Here is a 20,022-nt window from a genome sequence, read left to right on the forward strand (position 1 = left end):
AACGTTGGTGTCTGTGTTATCTTGCGGGCGAGAACACGCCACCCACACCTCTGGAGGGAGAGTGGGACCCTAACACTCTTCTCTTTCTCAGCTTCCAGACACCAGGAGAAGAGCAGCTTCACCCTACCATGTGTTCCTCATACACTGTTCTTACTTGCCTCACCATGGACTGGAACCCGATACTGTGAATACAAACAAACCTTTCTATCTTGTAATGGTTTCTCTCAGGTAGAGAAAGCTAACGCATGTGTAAATAAGGTGAAATTTATAAAAATATTTGTCTATCAGGTGACTATTTTAGAATTATTTTGTAGTTTTCTTTTTGAAAGCTGTTATCAATGATTTATTTTCCTAAATGCTAGTTAGGAGAACTAGCTCCCATGATGAATCCAGAAGGCACATCAACATTAAATAACTTCCCTAGATAACCAGGAAGTACTTTTTTTAAAAGATTTATTTATTTATTTTATGTATATGAGTACACTGTAGCCGTCTTCAGACACACCAGTAGAGGGCATCAAATCCCATTACAGATGGTTGTGAGCCACCATGTAGTTGCTGGGATTTGAACTCAGGACCTCTGGAAGAGCAATCAGTGCTCTTAACCACTGAGCCATCTCTCCAGGCCCCCAGGGGTTACTTTTAAGACAGCATTTTATAGGGGTGACAAGTCTATAGAAGGAAATTGCAATGTTTCACTATTCCAAACTACAGTATTGCCACATATCTGTTAGGATGGCTATTTCAAAACTACAACAAACAAACAAACAAACAAACAAACATGTCAGTGAATATGAGAAAAATGGAACTTAGAATATTTACTAACTGCTTGCTATTAGTAGTGATGCAAAATGCTGCTGCTACCATGGAAAACAGCATAGAGGGACACCAAAAAGTTATAAATGGAACTCCACGTGACTGAGGAACCATCCCACTCGTGGGAAGCACTGGCTCCAGGATCTCGTGTTAGCAGTCTCATGGTCATTGCATCATTGCATGCAACAGCCAAAACGTGCATAGTCAGTCTGATCAGTAGACAAAAAAACATTGTGTGTGTGTGTGTGTGTGTGTGTGTGTGTGTGTGTGCATGATGGGGAGAGGGGACAGACACTCCCTCTCCTTCTCTCCCCCTCCCCCTCCTTCTCCTTCTCCTCCTCCTCTTCCTCTTCTTCCTCCTCTTCCTCCTCCTTCTTCTTCTCTCTCTCTCTCTCTCTCTCTCTCTCTCTCTCTCTCTCTGTCTCTCTCTGTCTCTCTCTGTCTCTCAAAGATATCATGTAGCCTTAAGAATTAAAGACAGAAAAAAAAAAAGGCCTGCACAACTGGAAGACAGGCTAGGTGAAATAAGGAGGACAAATGTTGCACAATTCTACCTCTGTAAGGTGCCTAAAATAATGGCTCTTACAGAAGCAGATAGCAGGATAGTAGTTGCCAGAGCAAGGGAGAGAAATGATATAAAACCTCAGTAATGTAAGATGGGCACGGTCTAAAGGTCTTCAGTTCGACACTGCACCTACAGTTAACTAGTTAACAGCTTGAGAGGAGAGGCTTCTTGTTAAGTGTTATCCTGAATTAAAGTAGTACATGGGCTGGGTGTGGCTCAGAGATAGGCATTTGCCTAGCATGAAGGAGACTGGGTCCTGACTACCTCTCTGTCCTCCTCTCCTGCTTGGTTCATGCTGACCCAGAACATAGCCTTTTGTAGTCCCTTTAATCTGTCACTCACTCCCGCCCCAGGGTCCTTCTATTTGTTCTTTAAGTTATTGTGCCCACACTGCCATCCTTCACTCTGGATCAGTTGCTTCAGAGCACATGACATTAGCCAAACATTGATTATTCATGTGTTCACTGACTTCATTTTGACCACCATTGATAATTTATTTAATCTGGAATAGGAATGTCTTAATAGAATGGTTTAACGTAACATGGCATTATAAAACACTGGACATATTATATATATGTATATGTATATATGTATATATGTATATATATGTATATATGTATATATGTATATATGTATATATTAATACAAATTAATATAGCCTAGATTTTTACATTCAAAATTTAAATTATTCATATCTTTCTTTTACTCCATTAACCTAAAGTATTAGCTGAAATATATATAAACAAAATAAATGGCACAATAAAGAACAATATTTACCATGTTAATAAATGAATACAAAGGGAGTATCAAAGAGGCTTAAAAACTTAAGAATTAATACATATTTTAGAATCATAATCCTGAAATAAAATTCTGTGATGAATACATACAGAGGTATTTACCACTGGTCTTGGATGTAGAGACAACATATATCAGTTCTATCAGTACGACAATTTTAGTTATTTAACTCATGTTTAAAAGAAATCTGGAAATTCACAATTTTTCCACATAATGTTAATATATTAAGAGATGAGAAATGAAAGCTCATGGAAATTCCATAGCATTATAAACTGCCTGAAATTTTACATAAAACTTCGCATAACGACAAACTTACTTTTCTCATCAGCTTTGTCTTTTATCGCTATTGTGTCATTGCTCAGAGACACGGTCTGAGCGTTCAGGATGTCAGTCCTCATGCCAGGAAACTTGGGAGAAGAAATAAAGTGCCCTTCATAAGAGTGCAGGTAGATACCGCCACCATCCACCAGAAGAAAATGTCTAAAAAATAAAGTTTTTTTTTTTAAATAGGAAGATACTACATTCTCATTTCTGTGTTAAGAGTTTATCCTTGGGAGAAAACATCTAAATCCTAAAAGTATAAGTATAGAGATACTGAAATCTTTAAAAACTTGAAAGTTGTGGGACTGCGTAAGGGTATTCTGGGTCATGGTTGAGCAGGCGCCTAGAACCCCGAGACTCTGTAGACTCTGCTTCATGGAATTCTGCATGAGAACCGGCAGGAGTTCGGTCCCTCCCATCATCCAGGATCCTGAAAAGCAGTCACATCTCCATAGAATCACATAGGCCAGGCTATAGGCCTCAGGCCCTAGGGATTTACATACTAATGAAGGCCAGAGGGCAGAGCAAATTAAACATGCCTCCCCCAGATCCTCCCCCAATCCTCCCCCTTTCTCCCTCCCTATATAACTCGGGACTGCCCTGAGTTTTTGGGGGGTACGCCTAGATCCATCTATTATCCGCTAACTCGGGACTGCCCTGAGTTTTTGGGGGGTACGCCTAGATCCATCTATTATCCGCCATGACAATAAACCTTTTTGGAACCAAGGACTTCCTCGTGTTACTGGGGCCTGCCGCAGCCAAGGCCCTCAGGCCACTGGAACCATAGGACTTCTTCCCTAATGTGGGACCCGCCACGGCGGCCTTTTTAAATTTTCCCCACAGAAAGTGATTGTTTTGTTCTGCCTTAGAAGTAGAGGGATGAAATGATGATGTCAAAATCTCAAGCCTGTGTTCTAAGATTTTGACGTCATCTACATTATGCCCTCAACTAATCACTTTTTCTAGGAAGGAAACCCCATACAAAGGCAATTAGAAAATCTTCCAGTTTTCCGGTCATGGATGTTGATATGAAATGCTGTTTGCTCCATGAGATAGTACTGATATGTGTTTCCGAATCACAGGTTTTGTTAAAGCCAAAACCAAAAATGACTCAAAAATTAAAGTGAGATGCTTTTGATTTTAAAATTATGAAGTGATCATCAGTACATACTCATATCTAAACACTCATGAGTTTTTGCAATGGGCATTCAGGTACAGCTATATTCAAGGCTCTAGGATCCTTGTAGTTAATATTTTCTTAAACATTTATGGCCAATATATTTTTTCTTTGAATCTTGAAATGCCCAAGATGCAACTCACAGGCCACATGAAGCCCATAAAGAAGGAAGACCAAGTGGGGGTGATTCAGTTCTTCTTAGAAGGAGCAACAAAATACTCAAGGGAGCAAATATGGAGACAAAGTGAGGGACAGAAACTGAAGGAGGGGCCATCTCAAGACCACTCCACCTGAGTATCTATCCCATGTGCAATCACCAAAGGTAGATGCTGATGTGGAAGTCAGGAAGTGCATGCTGATAAGAGCCTGATATGGATGTCTCCTCAGAGGTCTTCAAGAGTCTGACATACTCAGAGGCAGATGCTCACAACTAGCCATTGAACTGATCATGGGGTTCTCAATAGAGGAGTTAGAGTGAAGACCGAAGGAGAACTGAAAGGATTTGTGGCACCATGAGGAGAGCAACAATACCAACCAACCACAGCTCCCAGGGTCTAAACCACCAGCCTGGGAGCACTTAGGGAGGGATCCAGCGCTTCAGTTGAATATGTAAGAGTGGAGGGCCCTGCTAGGCATAGGTGGAAGAAGAGAACCTTGACCTCATGAAGGCTGGATGCCCCAGGGGGTGGGAATTTTGAGGGTGGGGAGGTGGGAGTGGGGGGGGTAGATAGAGGTTACATCCACAGAGAAGAAGGAGGAGGGGTGAGGGGATTGGGGGTTCCTGGGTGGGTGGGGGATGGGGTAAGGGGACAACATAGGAAATGTAAATAAATCATCCAATAAAAAAAAAAAAAGAAAAGAAAAAAAAAGATATAATCATAGGCAAGAACTCTCTGAAAAGGACTCCAAGAATCCAGACAATAATATTGAGGATTGGTGAAGTGGGGGCTGGGAAGATAGCTTTGGTAAAGTGCTTGTCTCACAAGCATGAGGACCTAAGTTCAGATCCTTGGCACATAAAATGCTGGGCACAGCAGTGTGCTCCTGTAATCCTAGCACTGTGGAGGTGAAGATATGGGTGCCTGGAGCTCCCTGGCCAGGCATCCTAGCTAAATTGGGAAGCTCCAGATCAGTGAGAGACTCTATCTCAATATGGTACAGGAAAGCCCAGGAGGCCTCAACCCTACACAAACAACCGCAGGTAACTAAGGAGAAATAGTCTTCCTCAAGGAAAAGCACAGCAATTGGTTATCCAGTATCAGATGATCAGTCCTCAAACTATGCATACAAGTAACATTATACAAACACACACACACCAACAATTAATGAAAAAGGCAATTGATTTGAAAGAGAGCAAGGAGGAACATATGGGAGGGCTCTGGGGGAAGAAAAGGGAAGGGAGAAATGATGTAATTACATTATGATCTCAAAAGAAACAATAAAAAAGGCATGGTAGAGAACACTAGATGACAATGCCAGGCATGAACTCTGGCCTTCATGCACACAAATGTGCACATGTACACAAATATGTACACATAACATACCTACTCCCACATACACACCCTTACACACACACACAAACAAACAGACAGACAAACAGAGCAATGGAGGAAGATACCCAATGGCAATCTCTGGCCCACACACATACATGTATACCTGCACATGTGCACATATGCACACAAATGTCACCACACTCAGCACTGCAAGCATTTCTTATTATAAATAAGACGTCAGCTTTTAAACTTCTCATGAGGAAATACTGTTTCAATGGGTAAAGGTCTGACTATAGAAATAAGATCAGAGGCAGGCAGTAACTAAATTATCTCTTATATAATTATTTATATCATCAATATACACTTAAACTATGAACATACTCAATAAACTTATAAATAATATATACATTTATTTGGAATAAAAGACATTTGAGAAATAGGGCCTTTAGATAGCTGACCTCTTACCTTTTAAAGGCAAAATGACTTATATTTACAAATTATAAGTAAAGCATGCTTCATTTCATTAAATAGATGACAAAGTCTGATGCTACATTTCCTTGATTACCTGGGATCACCATTATGATGACCATGTTCCTCAGCAATTAAATGACAGTCTGTGGGTGCTCAGAATGTCAGGACTTAGCCCCTGCTCTGTGCCTTCGGCTTTCTCTACCTGTGACTGCCCCAGCCACTAGCGCTCAACAGCATGGGTCCTGGTTTACTTACAGGGACCTCTGGGCTAGAAAAACTGCTAAACAAGAGCACTAAGGCTGCCTACATGGCGGGAGAGGAGATGAGTGAAAGTGTGTAGCTTTGATGCAGAGGTTTTACATCCATCTGTTTAGGTAAATAACAGCTACATTTCCACACTTCATTAAATCTTATTGAGTAGCTTTTCTACACCTGACCTTGATCAAACTGCAGAGAAGTTATTGGGGTAGCTTTTAAAAGTCTGATCAGAAGGGGATCACTGTCCTTAATAAATCAATTATCAGATTTTATTTTTAAAATTGTGGCTTCTGAAGTAACAGCTAGTCCTAATGTGCTCAAACATATCACACAGGATTTTTTAGTCCTGTATTACTAAAGAACTTGCCAGGAAAAAAAAAAACTACTTTAAAAAATCATTTTTCAATTTTCAGACAATAGCCTAGCAGTAGGCTCATGAAATCAATGAGTTTCAACCAACATTTAAAAATGAAAGTAGAACTAGGGGTATAGCTCCGTCTCAAAGTATGTACTGAGCACATCCGTCTCTGGTGCCAGGAAGGGAAAGGCGGAGAGGAAGGAAGGAGAATGGAGCACCGCTGAACCACTGCGCACCATTCAGTCTTCACCTACAACACTCTTTGTGTGGATACAAACTTAGGATAAATTAAATCCAAATAGAAGTGGAAAGAAGGAACAACAAGCAGAACACAGGGACCAAACTTGTTTTCCTGTTGACTGTCATTCTCTCACATTGTTACGTTAATGTCACTAGTATCGAGCTTTTCAAACATTTAAAGCTACTAACCTAACAAATGTTTTGGTTTTAATTTTATACATATATATGACCCACATGTTACCTTCAACATCTTTGTAAGACTACAAAGAAATTCTGAAAATAAAACATTTAATTACCCTGATCTACTTTTTAAAAATTATTAAAGACATAATAGAAAAAAGACTGACCCCAAGTGACTACTATATCATTTTGTAAGAACTGAAAAACAAAGCTTTATTTTTATCTTACGTAAGTGTGAGTGTGTTTTGCCTGCATGTATGTCTGTGTGCGACATGCATGCAGTTCCCATGGAGGCCATAAGAGGGCACTGGATCTGCTAGAACAAGTTACAGAGGCTTGAGCCACCATGTGGATGCTGGGAACTGATCCCGGGTCCTCTCTCATCTCTCCCACCCTTGTGAGATGTTTAAAGAGTATTTTACTACTACAGGAGCCATCTTAACCCTAAATCTAATAGTTAAAATATAAACAAATTACCTTTCTGCCTGCAGAATTAAACTAACAGTTCCTTCTTTGAGATCAAATATAAGTGGTGTATTCCAGTTCTTCGTACTAAAAGATGAATAAAATGAATTGTATTAGCATTTCAAATATTAAACACATTTTATTAAACAAGCAGTTACTCAAATAGTAAGTTTAATTTCACAAATTATCATGTATGTATTTCTATTAAAGCACTTCTAACACATTACTCTAAAATTATCCATTCACATGTCTGTATCCTCAAGTAAAGAGCAGAGATTCTGTGTCTCCAGCAACTATTACACAGCAGTAATAAGTGCTCCCTGGAGAATGTCATATATGAATTTAGGAATCCTAAGGATAAGTCTGTCTTGGATGTTTATTAGCTCGGCGTTTGGGCAGGTCATCTAACATTTCTCATCTGAAAAACAACAGCAGCATAGCATCCTGAAGATGGATTAGGCAAATCTGAATTAAATATTGGGCTGCGACATCTCCAGCCATGTGACTTTAGCAAGATAAGCTTCCATAGAGTCAGTGTCTTCATAGAGGATAATGAAGAGCCATCTAACTGTCTGACAAAGAAGGTAGTAATAGCATGATGGCACCAGGCATGGTGCACACACCTTTAATCCTAATACTCAAGAGGTAGCTATCACTTTTGAGTAGCTATTACTAACAATACCGCTACATTTTGTTGTTGTTTTGCCATATGTATGCATTTACTTACTGAAGGAGATATAGAACTCAGCTAGCCAGACTCAGGTGACTCTCTGAGTCTGAGGCCAGCCTGGTCTGCATAGTGAGTTCTAGGCCGGCCAAATCTGTATAGTGAAACCCTACTTAAAACAAAAACAACAACAACAACAACAACAACAACAAACCAAATATACCATGTTCAACATAATTATTTTTCCTATAGATCTCCCAGTGTTTTTGTTGGATTAAAACATTATTTCTGTAAAGTGCTCTAAAAATGTAAGCTATGACCACAATTACTCAATAAAGTGACAAGTAGAAGCACACATAATTCCTCTTATTTTTAATGGGACAACATGATTCAAAGAACTAGGAGAAAGGCAGACATGGTGGCTAGTAATCCTAGCACTCAGTAGTCAGAGGCAGGAGGATGACTTGGTCAAGGTCAACTTGGACTACACAGTGAGAACTAGGCCAGTATGGATTAGAGAAACAGTCTGCTTTAAAAAGCCAAAAACAAAACAAAACTGGGGTGAGTGAAGAAACTTCTACAACTGAAGTTGTTTCACAGTTTAAATGTCTTATTATCCTCAATCACTTTCATAGAACCGATTCTGAGTTATTGAGACAATCTTGAATTAGCCAAGTCAGACTTGCTGTCTAGTAGAGTTCTAGGCTGGCCTTGAACTAGCTATATAGGTGTTGATGGCCTTAGACTCCTGGTCCTTCTATCTCCACCTTCCAAGTGTTGGGGTTATAGGCATGTATCACTTATTCTTTTATTGTGTGAATATACACATATGTGCATGTGTGCACATAGCATGCAGCTGTACATGCCTGTGTACCTTTCCACCTTACAGATAAAGAAGCAGAAGCTCACCATTCCAGCAAGGCTGGCTGGCCAGGGTTAGCTCCCAAGACCTGCATGCCTCTACCCTCTAATACAGGTATGTACAGCTATGCACAACATTTTACTTAGGGGCTAGAAATTTGAACTCAGATTCTCATGCTTCCACGGGAAGTTCTCTTACCCATCGATCCATCACCCCAACACCCTCCCCCATTCCTTAAGAGATTAAGCTTCATTTTCATATCTAGAAGATAGAAAAAGAGAAAGGCTGCAGAGAGTAGGTATTCTGGTGTACAATTAAATGCTGGCTAGCTGAGTTCAATACCTCCTTCAGTAAGTAAATGCATACATATGGCAAAACAACAACAAAATGTAGTGGTATTGTTAGTAATAGCTACTCAAAATTAGTGCCAGCAATTAGTCTGATACAGATAAGTGTGCTTGTATTTCAGGCAAACGTCCAGTATGTTTCCTTAGTTGTTAGAATTAACCTCCACCCTCTACCTAGAGAGCTAATCAGATTTATGGGAGGAGGCTTCTGCAAAATGGCCTCCTGGGACGAGTGTAGTTCAGGGTTGGAGAGCTTGCCTAGCATGAGGCTCTAGACTCAATCTCCAATACTGAAAAAGAAAGAGGAAAACTCCTCTTAGAAATGTCTATAACTTCTCACAATTGAGATCTAATGTAAATGTCATGGAAATATAAACTCCCTAAGCTATGAGACTGAAAACAAGAAGGGTTTCTAAAACTTATTTGAAAACTTAAGCAAGCATGAAATGTGCCATTTTTCTCTTTATTATTTTCTTTTTTCTGGAATTTCTTTTTATAAATTAAGTATATTGCATGTTTATTTTTTAAATTATATATTATAAATAAAGAGGTAGTAGTTAGGAACTTAGAATCAAACTTCAGTGGCGCACGCCTTTAATCCCAGCACTTGGGAGGCAGAGGCAGGCGGATTTCTGAGTTCGAGGCCAGCCTGGTCTACAGAGTGAGTTCCAGGACAGCCAGGGTTATACAGAGAAACCCTGTCTCGAAAAAAAAAAACAAAAAACAAAAAAACAAAACAAAACAAAAACCAAACTCCAGTTCTCCTTTAGTAATAAAGTTACATACTTTAACCTGGGGTCAGGTTACTTAAGTATCCTCTGTATTCCCTGTGACCTTAAACTCGTCAGCTTAAGCTCTTTAGCTAAGCCATAATCATCTACAAAACAAACAAGAATTTAAACAGAAGAGCTTGCTTTCATTTTCCTTAACCCAACGTAAATTAATCAGTCAAATATGCATCTTCACTAAATGATATTTTTCTTCTACATTACACTCTTTCCCGCTATCACAGCTGTTTGGCCTCGTGTCTTTTTGAGGCTTCCTAAATTACCAGTATTCTTCCTTCTTGTCACCTAAGCAAACAATTCACATAACATTGAGCCGCTCGTTTCTCCATTCTCACTGTCTCTCCTACTTCAGGACTGACATGGCTGCTACCAAGCTGCAGATTCTGATAAGTTACAGATTTATACATGCTAGATAGGAACTGGAGCAATTGTCAATAAAATTCAATATTGTTACATTATGAATTACTGGGCCTTAGGATATCAATACAATACTATACTTTATATGCTTCAATTCATTTCTTTATTCAAAATACCTGCTAACGACTAGCATATGTTGAGCTCAGCACTGGGCAAACAGTCTCTTCCCCCTTACTTATTAAATGGTTAAACCATACATACATTGTAGTATAAAAGCAAGCACAATTTTTTTAATGTCCTTAACAAAATCTCCTTAAGGTACAAGCAGTCTTGAGTTATCTGGAGAGTTTAGATGGCAGGATATAAACGCTGGCTTGTACTACTTAAAATAAGGATTCTGGAAGCTATTAAATATATGGCCGCTGCCTAAAAATGAAATTATATAAACTTATTATAATAGGCAACTTATGTTCAAAAGAAAGGTACGAAATGCTCAGGACTCATCCCTTCAGCTTCATTTACCCGCGTTTATTATACACATTGCAAGTTATTTACATCTACTGTAGCAGATAGTTGTAACAGTACATCCGGCATCTCCTCTCCCCATTCAGCAAAATCACACTGATAACACTGTTCACTGTAGAAATCTTCACATCATTGTAATCACAGACTGTAAATCAGGTCTGCTGCTTCCAGAAAGCTCCTTATACAGTGATAATGAGCACAGCAAGTGTGTTTTACGTTTCCAGGCGAGTTCTTGGTATATTAAGTACCATTCTAGTAAGGAGGACACTGAATGTATTTTTCACTATTTCTGGACAATTCTAGGTTATCAGTGCATTTACGGTACCTATAATTCCACATCCTTACTAAGTTCTTCTAGCCTGCCAGCCATCCTGTGTTACAGTGAATCTGCTGGCTCCTCAGCTACCCTAAGCCCTGGGCTTTGAGTTGAGAGTCTACCAAAGCCTTCAGGGCTATAAGGAAACCACATCACACAAGATGTTTCCAGTTTTAAAAATGAGCATTAACCTTTGACACACAAACTTCATTACCTCTATTTTCATATAGCACATAGCTGGGGGAGGGGGGTGTCCACATTTCCTGGCCTGAAACATGGTGCTAATCAGTATAGTTTTGAGAAAGTTAAGGTTAAACCAAACTGTGTTGATATGAAAACTTGAAAATAAATCTCTCATCACTGACACAACCTCTAGACTTTGAGGAAATACAAAGATGCTTACGAGAATACATAGCACTGAAGAGATGTAGAAACAACCAAGTGTGCATGGTTCAGAGACGCCTTAATGACTCTGTCCCGGAACTCCAGCAAATCCACAGCATCATTGAGAACATTGCGAACCTAAGCAAGAAAACACAAGGGAAAGAAATATCAACAAACAATGCTTTTAAAGAGAAATCAAAATTTTAAAAAGATAAGCTAGTATAATTTTAGTACGCATGAAAAATTCAATGTGCTTTTAATTAACTAAATATATATATAAAGGATTCATCTAGTTCATCTAGGCATAAACTGATATGCTTTGGTATAAAAATCAACTGAAAAGGTCCAGATACAAAAAAAGTTCTCTTAGAAATAAATAGAAAAGACCTATAAGGATTTCTCATGTTCATGCCAAACCAAACGATAGGATGAAGTTAAAATTGCTCCAGCACCAAGATGCAGCCAGAGATGGGTGACATATACAAGCTGGAACGAGACCATATGATTTCTGTCCAAAGGAGTAAGAATAGCTCTTTTTTTGTTAGATTTTACTTCAAATTTTAAGTTCTAAACAAAGAGATGATGGCCTTAAAACTCAAAAGTGGAGGAGATACTGGTTTTATAAAGGAAATGTAGAGACTGTACAGGAAAGAAGAAAAGTGCTCAGAGGAGGGAAAGCAATGGAAATGTGTAAGAACAGGTAGCAAAGAAGGTTAAGAAACAACTGGAGCCGAGCGGTGGTGGAGCCGGGCGGTGGTGGAGCCGGGCGGTGGTGGAGCCGGGCGGTGGTGGAGCCGGGCGGTGGTGGAGCCGGGCGGTGGTGGAGCCGGGCGGTGGTGCCGGGAGCCTTTATCCCCAGCACTCGGGAAGCAGAGACAGGCAATCTCTGTGTTAGAGGCCAGCCTGGTCTACAGGATAAGTTCCAGGACAGGCAGAGCTACACAGAGAAACCCTGTTCCCCTGTACCTCCCACCCCCCCAAAAAAAAGCAACTGGAAAGGGAAATTCAAAACACTTCCTGGGGAAGAGAGTAATCCTGCTCTCTGCATGATCTCCTACAGAAGGGGGCTTGAAATTGCTTTAATCTGACATAGCTTGCATGAACCAACTAGCACCCACTGTCCTTTAGGTCACCCAGTTATTGGGTTCCTAAGCTGAGTCCCCACAACCAGTCAGTACATCACCACCATCTTATACCCTGTTTTCAAGGACTTAAGCTGACTTGTCCATGCTTGTTTTCCTCTTCTGGTGTCTTGTTGGTCAGTCCCTCTGGGAGTTAACCTCTTGCCTACACTCATTAGTTTAGTTCTGAGTCTGTGCAGTCACCACTAACCACTAGAAAAGAAGCTCTGTGGGCAGACTGACATCAGCACTAACCTCACTGAGCATTTTCTATCCCCACTCACTTTCCTGGAGAGTTCATACTTTCATTTTCTTTACAGCTGAATAAAATTCCATTGTGAAAAAAAAAAGTCTTACAAATGTTTAGAGCAGACAATATTGCAAGGATTCTAGCATTTGGTCACATTGGTCAAAAGTTTTTAAGTCAATGGACAAACTATAATAAATCAAGAAAGAGGGTGGATGGGTCAAGCTCTCTAAGCTCTGGGTAAGATCAAGATGCATAAGGCAGCAGGCATACCACAGAATGAAGGATCAGGAAAACAACGCAATGACAACCACAGACTAGTCGCTCTTTAGACCCTCCCCTAGATGGTATCATTTTTCTTAATAATGCAAAACTTTAGTAAACAATTCAATGAAAGAAGGACAGGAAGCCACACTCTTTCAAGTACGGCTTCAGGTTTCCGTGTTGAGTGTTTATAGCCCCCTCAACTCCTGTTGTGGGGTCCTCTTGAAATCAATGCATGCCTTTAAAACAGAGGCCCTTGCACTCTCAAGTAAGGACAGCAAGACAGTTCCATTTATGAGACAGAGTGTACCCTGTTTGGACACTAAATCTACTAGCTTCTTGGTCTTAGACTTCATAGCTTCTAGAACTATAAAGGAAAAAAAAAAAAAAGCTGTTGTTCACAAGCTACCAGGTTATGGTATTCCATAGGCAGTCTGATAGCTTGGCAAGCATGCCACATATCTGTTCCCTAAATACCATCATGACACGAACCAGCAAAAGAACACTCACATGCACTCTTTGTTACAGCATTCTCAGTTCTAAATCCTGTCTCAAAGATATATAAGCAAAACTACAGACCGCCACCTGTGCAGGCTGCTTACAACGGCACTATCAATAACAGCAAGACTAGAAACAGCCTAAACGTCTGCTAGCAGTCTGAGTAAAGCACAGTGCAGTCACACATGCTGCACAGCTGGAAGACAAAATGCAGAACTATTTTAAAGGGTGGCAATACAAGATACAGAACAGCATGTTTAGTATGTTATCTTCTATCCAAGAATGGAAGGATGTTTACATGTATGGACATGCTTGTATTTTTAAAAACAAAAATATGAGTTAGAATTCAATAACATATGAATAACTTTCTTATATACAGAAAGTTAATGACTTTGAGAATCAAATCTTTAAGAGTTGTTGTTTTGTTGGTTTTTTTTCTCACTCTGAAATTTTTTGTTGTTGTTTTGTTTTTGTTTTTTTCAAGACAGAGTTTCTCTGTGTAGTCCTGGCTGTCCTGGAACTCACTCTGTAGACCAGGTTGGCTTCGAACTCAGAAATCCACCTGCCTCTGCCTCCCAAATGCTGGGATTAAAGGCATGCGCCACCACTGCCCGGCTCTTTCTTTTAAGAGTAAAAACAGCAAATAAAAACTAAAATCTCTGCAATCTTAAACATGAGTAGGACTTTTCAGTATAAACTCATGATTTACTTCTATCTATGAAAACCAGATCTATTTTGTCTAGAAGTCATGATCACTCAGCACCAGTGAATGCATGGAGCACCTGAATTTAGTCTCTATCTAAGCACGTCTTCCAGTAGAACCAAGGCCTTCCTGGGAAAACGGCTGACTGCAAACGTGGCATAGCAAACCAGACTGGAACAAACACCTCAGCCATAAAAGCGAGTTGAGAGTACATGGTAATTGCTCTTACAATTTTACAACCATGGTAAATCTCTTCTGTGCTAAATTGGAAGCCATGCCCATTATTCTGTCCAATGCAGGGCTACTCTCAATTCATCTCTTGATGCTTATCACCGTATATCTTGTCACCCCAGAAAGCAAGGAAGCCACTGAAATCACATCAAAAGAAGTAAAAGCCATTAGCGAGAGACAACAATTTGAGTTTTAAAGAAAATAATGATGTCAATGTGTTGAAACATGTCAAAAAAAGTTGAAGTTGGGGCTTGAGAGATGGCACAGTAGTTAAGAGTACATACTGTTCTTACAGAGGGCCCAAGTTTAGTTACCAGCACCCATGTTTAGGTGTCTGACAACCTGTTCTAACTACATGCCAGGTGATCCAACACCCTCTTTTGGCCTCACAGACACCCATCATAGGCATAGGAACACAAACATACATACACATAATTAAAAAAAAATTTTTAAATGTTAACATCTGCATGTTTATAATGAAAACATCAACAACATACAAAAAAAAAGCTCATTGGGAGTTCTAGAAAATTGGCTCATTATTCAAAAATTTGAAAGTAAAAGAAAATAATTCAGCCTTTGTCTCATTCCTGGGGAACCAGATAGCTGATAAGACTAAATCCTTTACAGAAAAATTCAAGCTGATAAACATGGGAAATGCTGGAATTACAGTACAAGCATGCTGCAACAGTTAGAGAAAGTTAGTTCTAAATGACTATGGTCAATGGCTTCTAAATACATTTAAGCAAGACATCTTACAGGATCCCTTATGACAGATGGATATGGCTTACTATATCTGGTCATAATGAAGAATCTTAACACTAAAACAGAGACAAGCAGACACATGTACCTTTTGAAGTGACACAGTAGGAAATGCATGGCATCATCCTACAAAGTATTGTATAAATATCAATACTCAAAAATACTTTCTTGAGACAGCTGAACTCAATAAGTAGCTAAAGATGACCTCAAACTGTTAAGTCTCCTGTGTCCAACTCAAATATGCCAGGATTCCAGGCACCTGGTTTATGGTGCTAGAGACAGAACTCAGCACTTGCGAGGCAAACAGACTATCAAAAACTACCCCAAATACCGATTCAGGTGTTTATCATAGCACACGAAGTCTGACTGGCACAAAGTTGTAGAAGCGATAGTCTCTGGAAGCTGCTTTATCTTATATACTCAACAGAGTGCAAGGGAGTGGGAGAGAGAGTCACGGCAGAGATAACTAAAATACACTAAGTTTGTATGAAATTGTCAAATAAGAAGCATATTTTAAGAAGGAATGCAGAGCATGTTTTCAGTGCATGTGTGACACCATTATCACCAGAAGTCGGAGTCCCCAGAAACCTTCCTAAAGATCCAGAAGTCTCTCTTTTCTTAGAAACATTTTCAAGCTAGGAGAATGATTCCTAACAAAGTATAGAAATGACTCCTGAAAGAACAGTCTTTAGTAGAATGATTTGTAAATTTACTTATTTTTATTTTATATGCATTGGGTTTTGCTTGCATATTTATTTGTGTGAGAGTGAAAGATCCCATGGAATTGGAGTTATGGACAGTTGTGAGCTGTCATGTGGGTGCTGGAAATTGAACTTAGGTCCTCCAGTAGAACAGGCAGTGAGTGCTCTTAACCGCTGAGCCATCTCTCCAGACGTAGAGTGATTTTTTAAAAAAGAATTTAAGGAACATTATATATTAGTATCCTTAGGACAACATGAAATACTGTGAAATAAGCTGGTGGTTAATAGGCCTTTAAGAAAACATGAAAATATTAAGAAAATAATAAAATAAAAAATATTCCATATTTTTAAAAGTCCTTCTATTATTCAAATTATCACAGGTTTCTTAAAATCCGTATTTTCCTAGAGTTTGTTAAGGGAGAGTACCCATTTTTTTTCAATGTGACATAATAGAACCAATCTGTTAATGAAATATCCCAGCCATAGCAGCAAAACTGAAGACATTGGAATCTTACAACTTCAATACTATTGAATCTCAGCCAGGCATGGTACACAGGCCTTTAATTTCAGCACTTGGGAGACAGAGGCAGTTAGATTACTGTGAGATCAAGGCCAGCCTGGTCTACAGAGGGAATTCCAGAACTACATAGTGAGTCTGTGTCTCAAAACAACAAAAATAAAAAATGAAAAGGAATCTCACACAACAAAGCCTTATGGTGGATTTTAAAATGTGCCCATTACTCTGTTCAGTTCAAGGCTTCTCTAGGATCCCTCCTTAAACTTATATTAACCTATACTTCCTCACAATATTTAGATGTTTCAGTTTGATATAAATAAAATTTCCTCAATACTCACTTAATCCTCCACGTGACTATGCCGGAAGCAATAGCGACCACTCACTTTCATTTCATCTCCATAAGCTCCTCCAATCCTCCTTAGTCACAAGAAACACAAGTGAAAGGACCAGGCGGCACATCCTGAACGTTGGCAGCTAACATACATCAATCTGTACTCCATGCCAACATTTGGATAACAGCAAAGAAAGGCAGGCAAGCTGCCCAGGATCTGCCTTGTCTCCTACACCAGCCACCCTAGGACCTTCTTCCAGACAAAGATACCAGCTTTCTCTTTTGGAACAAGTTATCTGCTGGAACGTGGCCTGCTGTACAAGAGGTAGATGAAGAAGTATCCTAACCTCTGCTATGCCATAGGACATTAAGAAGAAAGACACTTACTACTGGGAAATAGCAACTGCCGGGTCAAGGTCCACATTTAACAGTAACAAACCAACACCATCTATAGCTTTTTGCTAAGTAAAACACAGTCAGCCACAGCTCTACTGCACATCTAAAGAAGCTATAAAACTTCAAGCCTTGCAAACAAAAGTTGTGACTATTCATTCTTTATGGAAATCCTGTCACCTCCAACAAAAGAAGGTAAGTCGCTAAGAACTACAGTCCCCAGTAAGAGAATCCTCCAAAATTCCTAAAATGTACTTCATAGAAAGGCACATTGGGATGTCAGACTGACAAATATATAGCTTTCCCAGCTGTGATACAATAGTCTGACAAGAGCGACTCAAAGGCAAAGAGGTTTGGTTGGTAAGTGAAGTAAAGTGAAGTGAACAGCAGCTTGAAGCAACTGGCCTCACCTCACCCAAAATGAGGAAGCAGAGAGTGTTGGACAGATTCTGGGTTCAGTTCCCTTCCCCCTTCTTACTACACTCCAGCAGCCCAGCCCAGGAAAATGGTATCACCCACAGTGAGTCCGTCTTCCCATCTAAATTAACCTAAACATGTCAATCCCCCACAGGCATGGCCAGAGGCCCAGCTACCAGGTGATTCCAGAGCCCATCAAGCTAATAATTAACACTGAGCAGCACACCAAACAACAAACTCTCCTGCATACAAGTCTTAGGGTATTCGTACTTTGGCTACAGTAAGGTGTGGGTTTGGTACTCAGGGTGCTGCTTTCTCTTTTCCCCTTGCTGTACCCTTTTCAATGAAGTCACCTCGTCTGCCCTTCATTATAGTAATATGAGGGAATATGGGGAAAGTCAAACGGGGGAAAAATAGTGAAATAGTCAATAATAACATCAGGGAGCCTGAAAGCAAAGCATTCTTCAAATGAGCCTTAATCCTACCCACACCATCACTGCATCTTTGAGGGTCTGAGCCACAGAAACTAACCAAACCATTACTAGTTGCCTACTCACAGGAACTGAGAGAACATATATTCCAAGAATTTTTTGGCTTTTCATGTAAGAAGAACTGTCCCCCACACTAGCCCTAGGGGTGACACTGCTTTTAGAGGTCTTGGTACCATTGGGACATAAGCCTAGCTGGCAGGTATGAGGCTGAGGATGATGGGCCTGAGAGTCACAGGCCAGCTGTGCTTCTGCTTAAGCTCTTTTGCTTCCTGACTGCCACAACAATGGAACCAGTTACCACACACCCTGCAGCCATGCCTCCCCAGCCAAGATTCATCATCTCTGTCTTTGACTCTCTGTGTCTCTATCTCCCTCTTTCTTTCTTTTTTTTTTTTGGGGGGGGGAAGTCTGCCCAGAATCAGGTATGCCTTGATTTCCCTTGGGAAACCATTCCTTCCACCAGTCTCAGTCACTAAGTAGTTCAGATGAAACTGACATTTTCTCCTCTCCCTCAAATGTATTTAACCCAAGCCAAGCACATGAGACTGAAAGCTTGAACTTTCACTGGAGTTACTACAAGAAATGAGCTTTCTGGTGGACTTGAGCTGGTAGATGCAACAATGGAACCACCAAAGACACAAAGCAGAGCATACCTTTCTTTTTCTTTTCTTTTTATGATCTATTTATTTATTTTATGTATATGAGTACACCATTGCTCTCTTCAGACACACCAGAAGAGAGCATCAGACCCCATTGCAGATGCTTGTGAGCCACCATCTGGTTGATGGGAACTGAACTCAGGACCTCTGGAAGAGCCATCTCTCCAGCCTGAAACTACCTTTCTTAAAGTGAAGTCATTTGCAGGGAAAAGAAGACTGAAGGAGGACATGATGGATCCTGTTGACATTATTTGATCCTCTGAACCAATAATTCCTCAACTCAGCCCAGACTTTACATAAACCAATCAATTTCTTCTTTTTCTAATTTCTCACCTTAAAGCAATTTGTATTAATATATGGAGTAGTTTTAAGACACTAACCTTGGAGGGACATGAGAACAGAGAACAAATTCATTCTATTTGGTGCTGTGTTCCTCATTGCTTAGCCTAACACCTGGAAAGCGTTAAAACTCATAAACATCCAAGGATAAATAAGGGATATTTCTAAGAAAGAATACTGAATGGGTACAACTCAACAAACATAATGTTTTATAATCACAAAGAGTACAAAACCTTTATAAACTAAAACACTTTATATTTCTATTCAATCTATCAATTTTGCTTCTAAGGATAACTTGAATTCAATATACCCTTTAAAAGATTCCACATGTAATGTCACATGAAATTTACCTAGTCACTGAGATGAGTCCTTATTATTTCCAAATTAAAACTCTATTTAGAAGCATGACTATGTCCTCAGGAGAGTTTTCTAGAGTACAACACTAGAATTATTTTGATAATACTAGACTCCTGCACACATGAATAAAATAGTTTTGACCCAAATCAGTAGATGAGAACTCTCAATGCAATTCTTTGTCCTGGAGATAATGTCATGTTTTGGTTCCAAGTTAAACAAGAAATATATATTTTATGCCATTATTTAGAGACAAAGTTCAGTTTGCAGGAAATTCCGAAGTCAAAAGAGACATGTCAATCCAGCCCATGGGCTTTAGCTCAGGAGAGTGGCTGACCTAGCACATCATGAAGCCCTGGATCCAAACACTAGCATCAGAAAACAAAACAAAAACACCTCACAGACTGCAACCTGAGGAGTCCACATTGTGAAAAACTCTGTGACAAAACATGTGGCTTCCTAAAACAAACAAAGGTAAGAATAAAAAGAGCCAGAAAAAAGAGAAAGAAAGAAAGAGAGAGAGAGAGAGAGAGAGAGAGGAGAAGAAGGAGGAGGAGGAGGAGGAAGGGAGGGAGGGAGAGAGAGAGGGAGGGAGGGAGGGAGGGAGGGAGG

The 20,022-nt window shown here is 39.8% G+C and overlaps 1 protein-coding gene across 2 annotated transcripts in view; it reads right to left on the reverse strand.

Moving 5' to 3' along the window:
* The window catches only part of Ift80 (intraflagellar transport 80), a 156,434-nt gene that overhangs the window by 82,674 nt on the left and 53,738 nt on the right, over nucleotides 1-20,022 (reverse strand). For both annotated transcript variants that reach the window (XM_028763616.1, XM_028763615.1), the window contains exons 10-12: nucleotides 11,405-11,523; nucleotides 7,152-7,226; nucleotides 2,493-2,656 (exon numbers count right to left, since the gene is read on the reverse strand). In XM_028763616.1, coding sequence (XP_028619449.1) covers nucleotides 2,493-2,656; nucleotides 7,152-7,226; nucleotides 11,405-11,523 — 358 coding nt within the window. The remainder of the gene's footprint in view (nucleotides 1-2,492; nucleotides 2,657-7,151; nucleotides 7,227-11,404; nucleotides 11,524-20,022) is intronic.

The sequence above is a fragment of the Grammomys surdaster genome, unplaced genomic scaffold (assembly GCF_004785775.1).
Source record: "Grammomys surdaster isolate TR1022 unplaced genomic scaffold, NIH_TR_1.0 139, whole genome shotgun sequence".
Taxonomy (NCBI): domain Eukaryota; kingdom Metazoa; phylum Chordata; class Mammalia; order Rodentia; family Muridae; genus Grammomys; species Grammomys surdaster.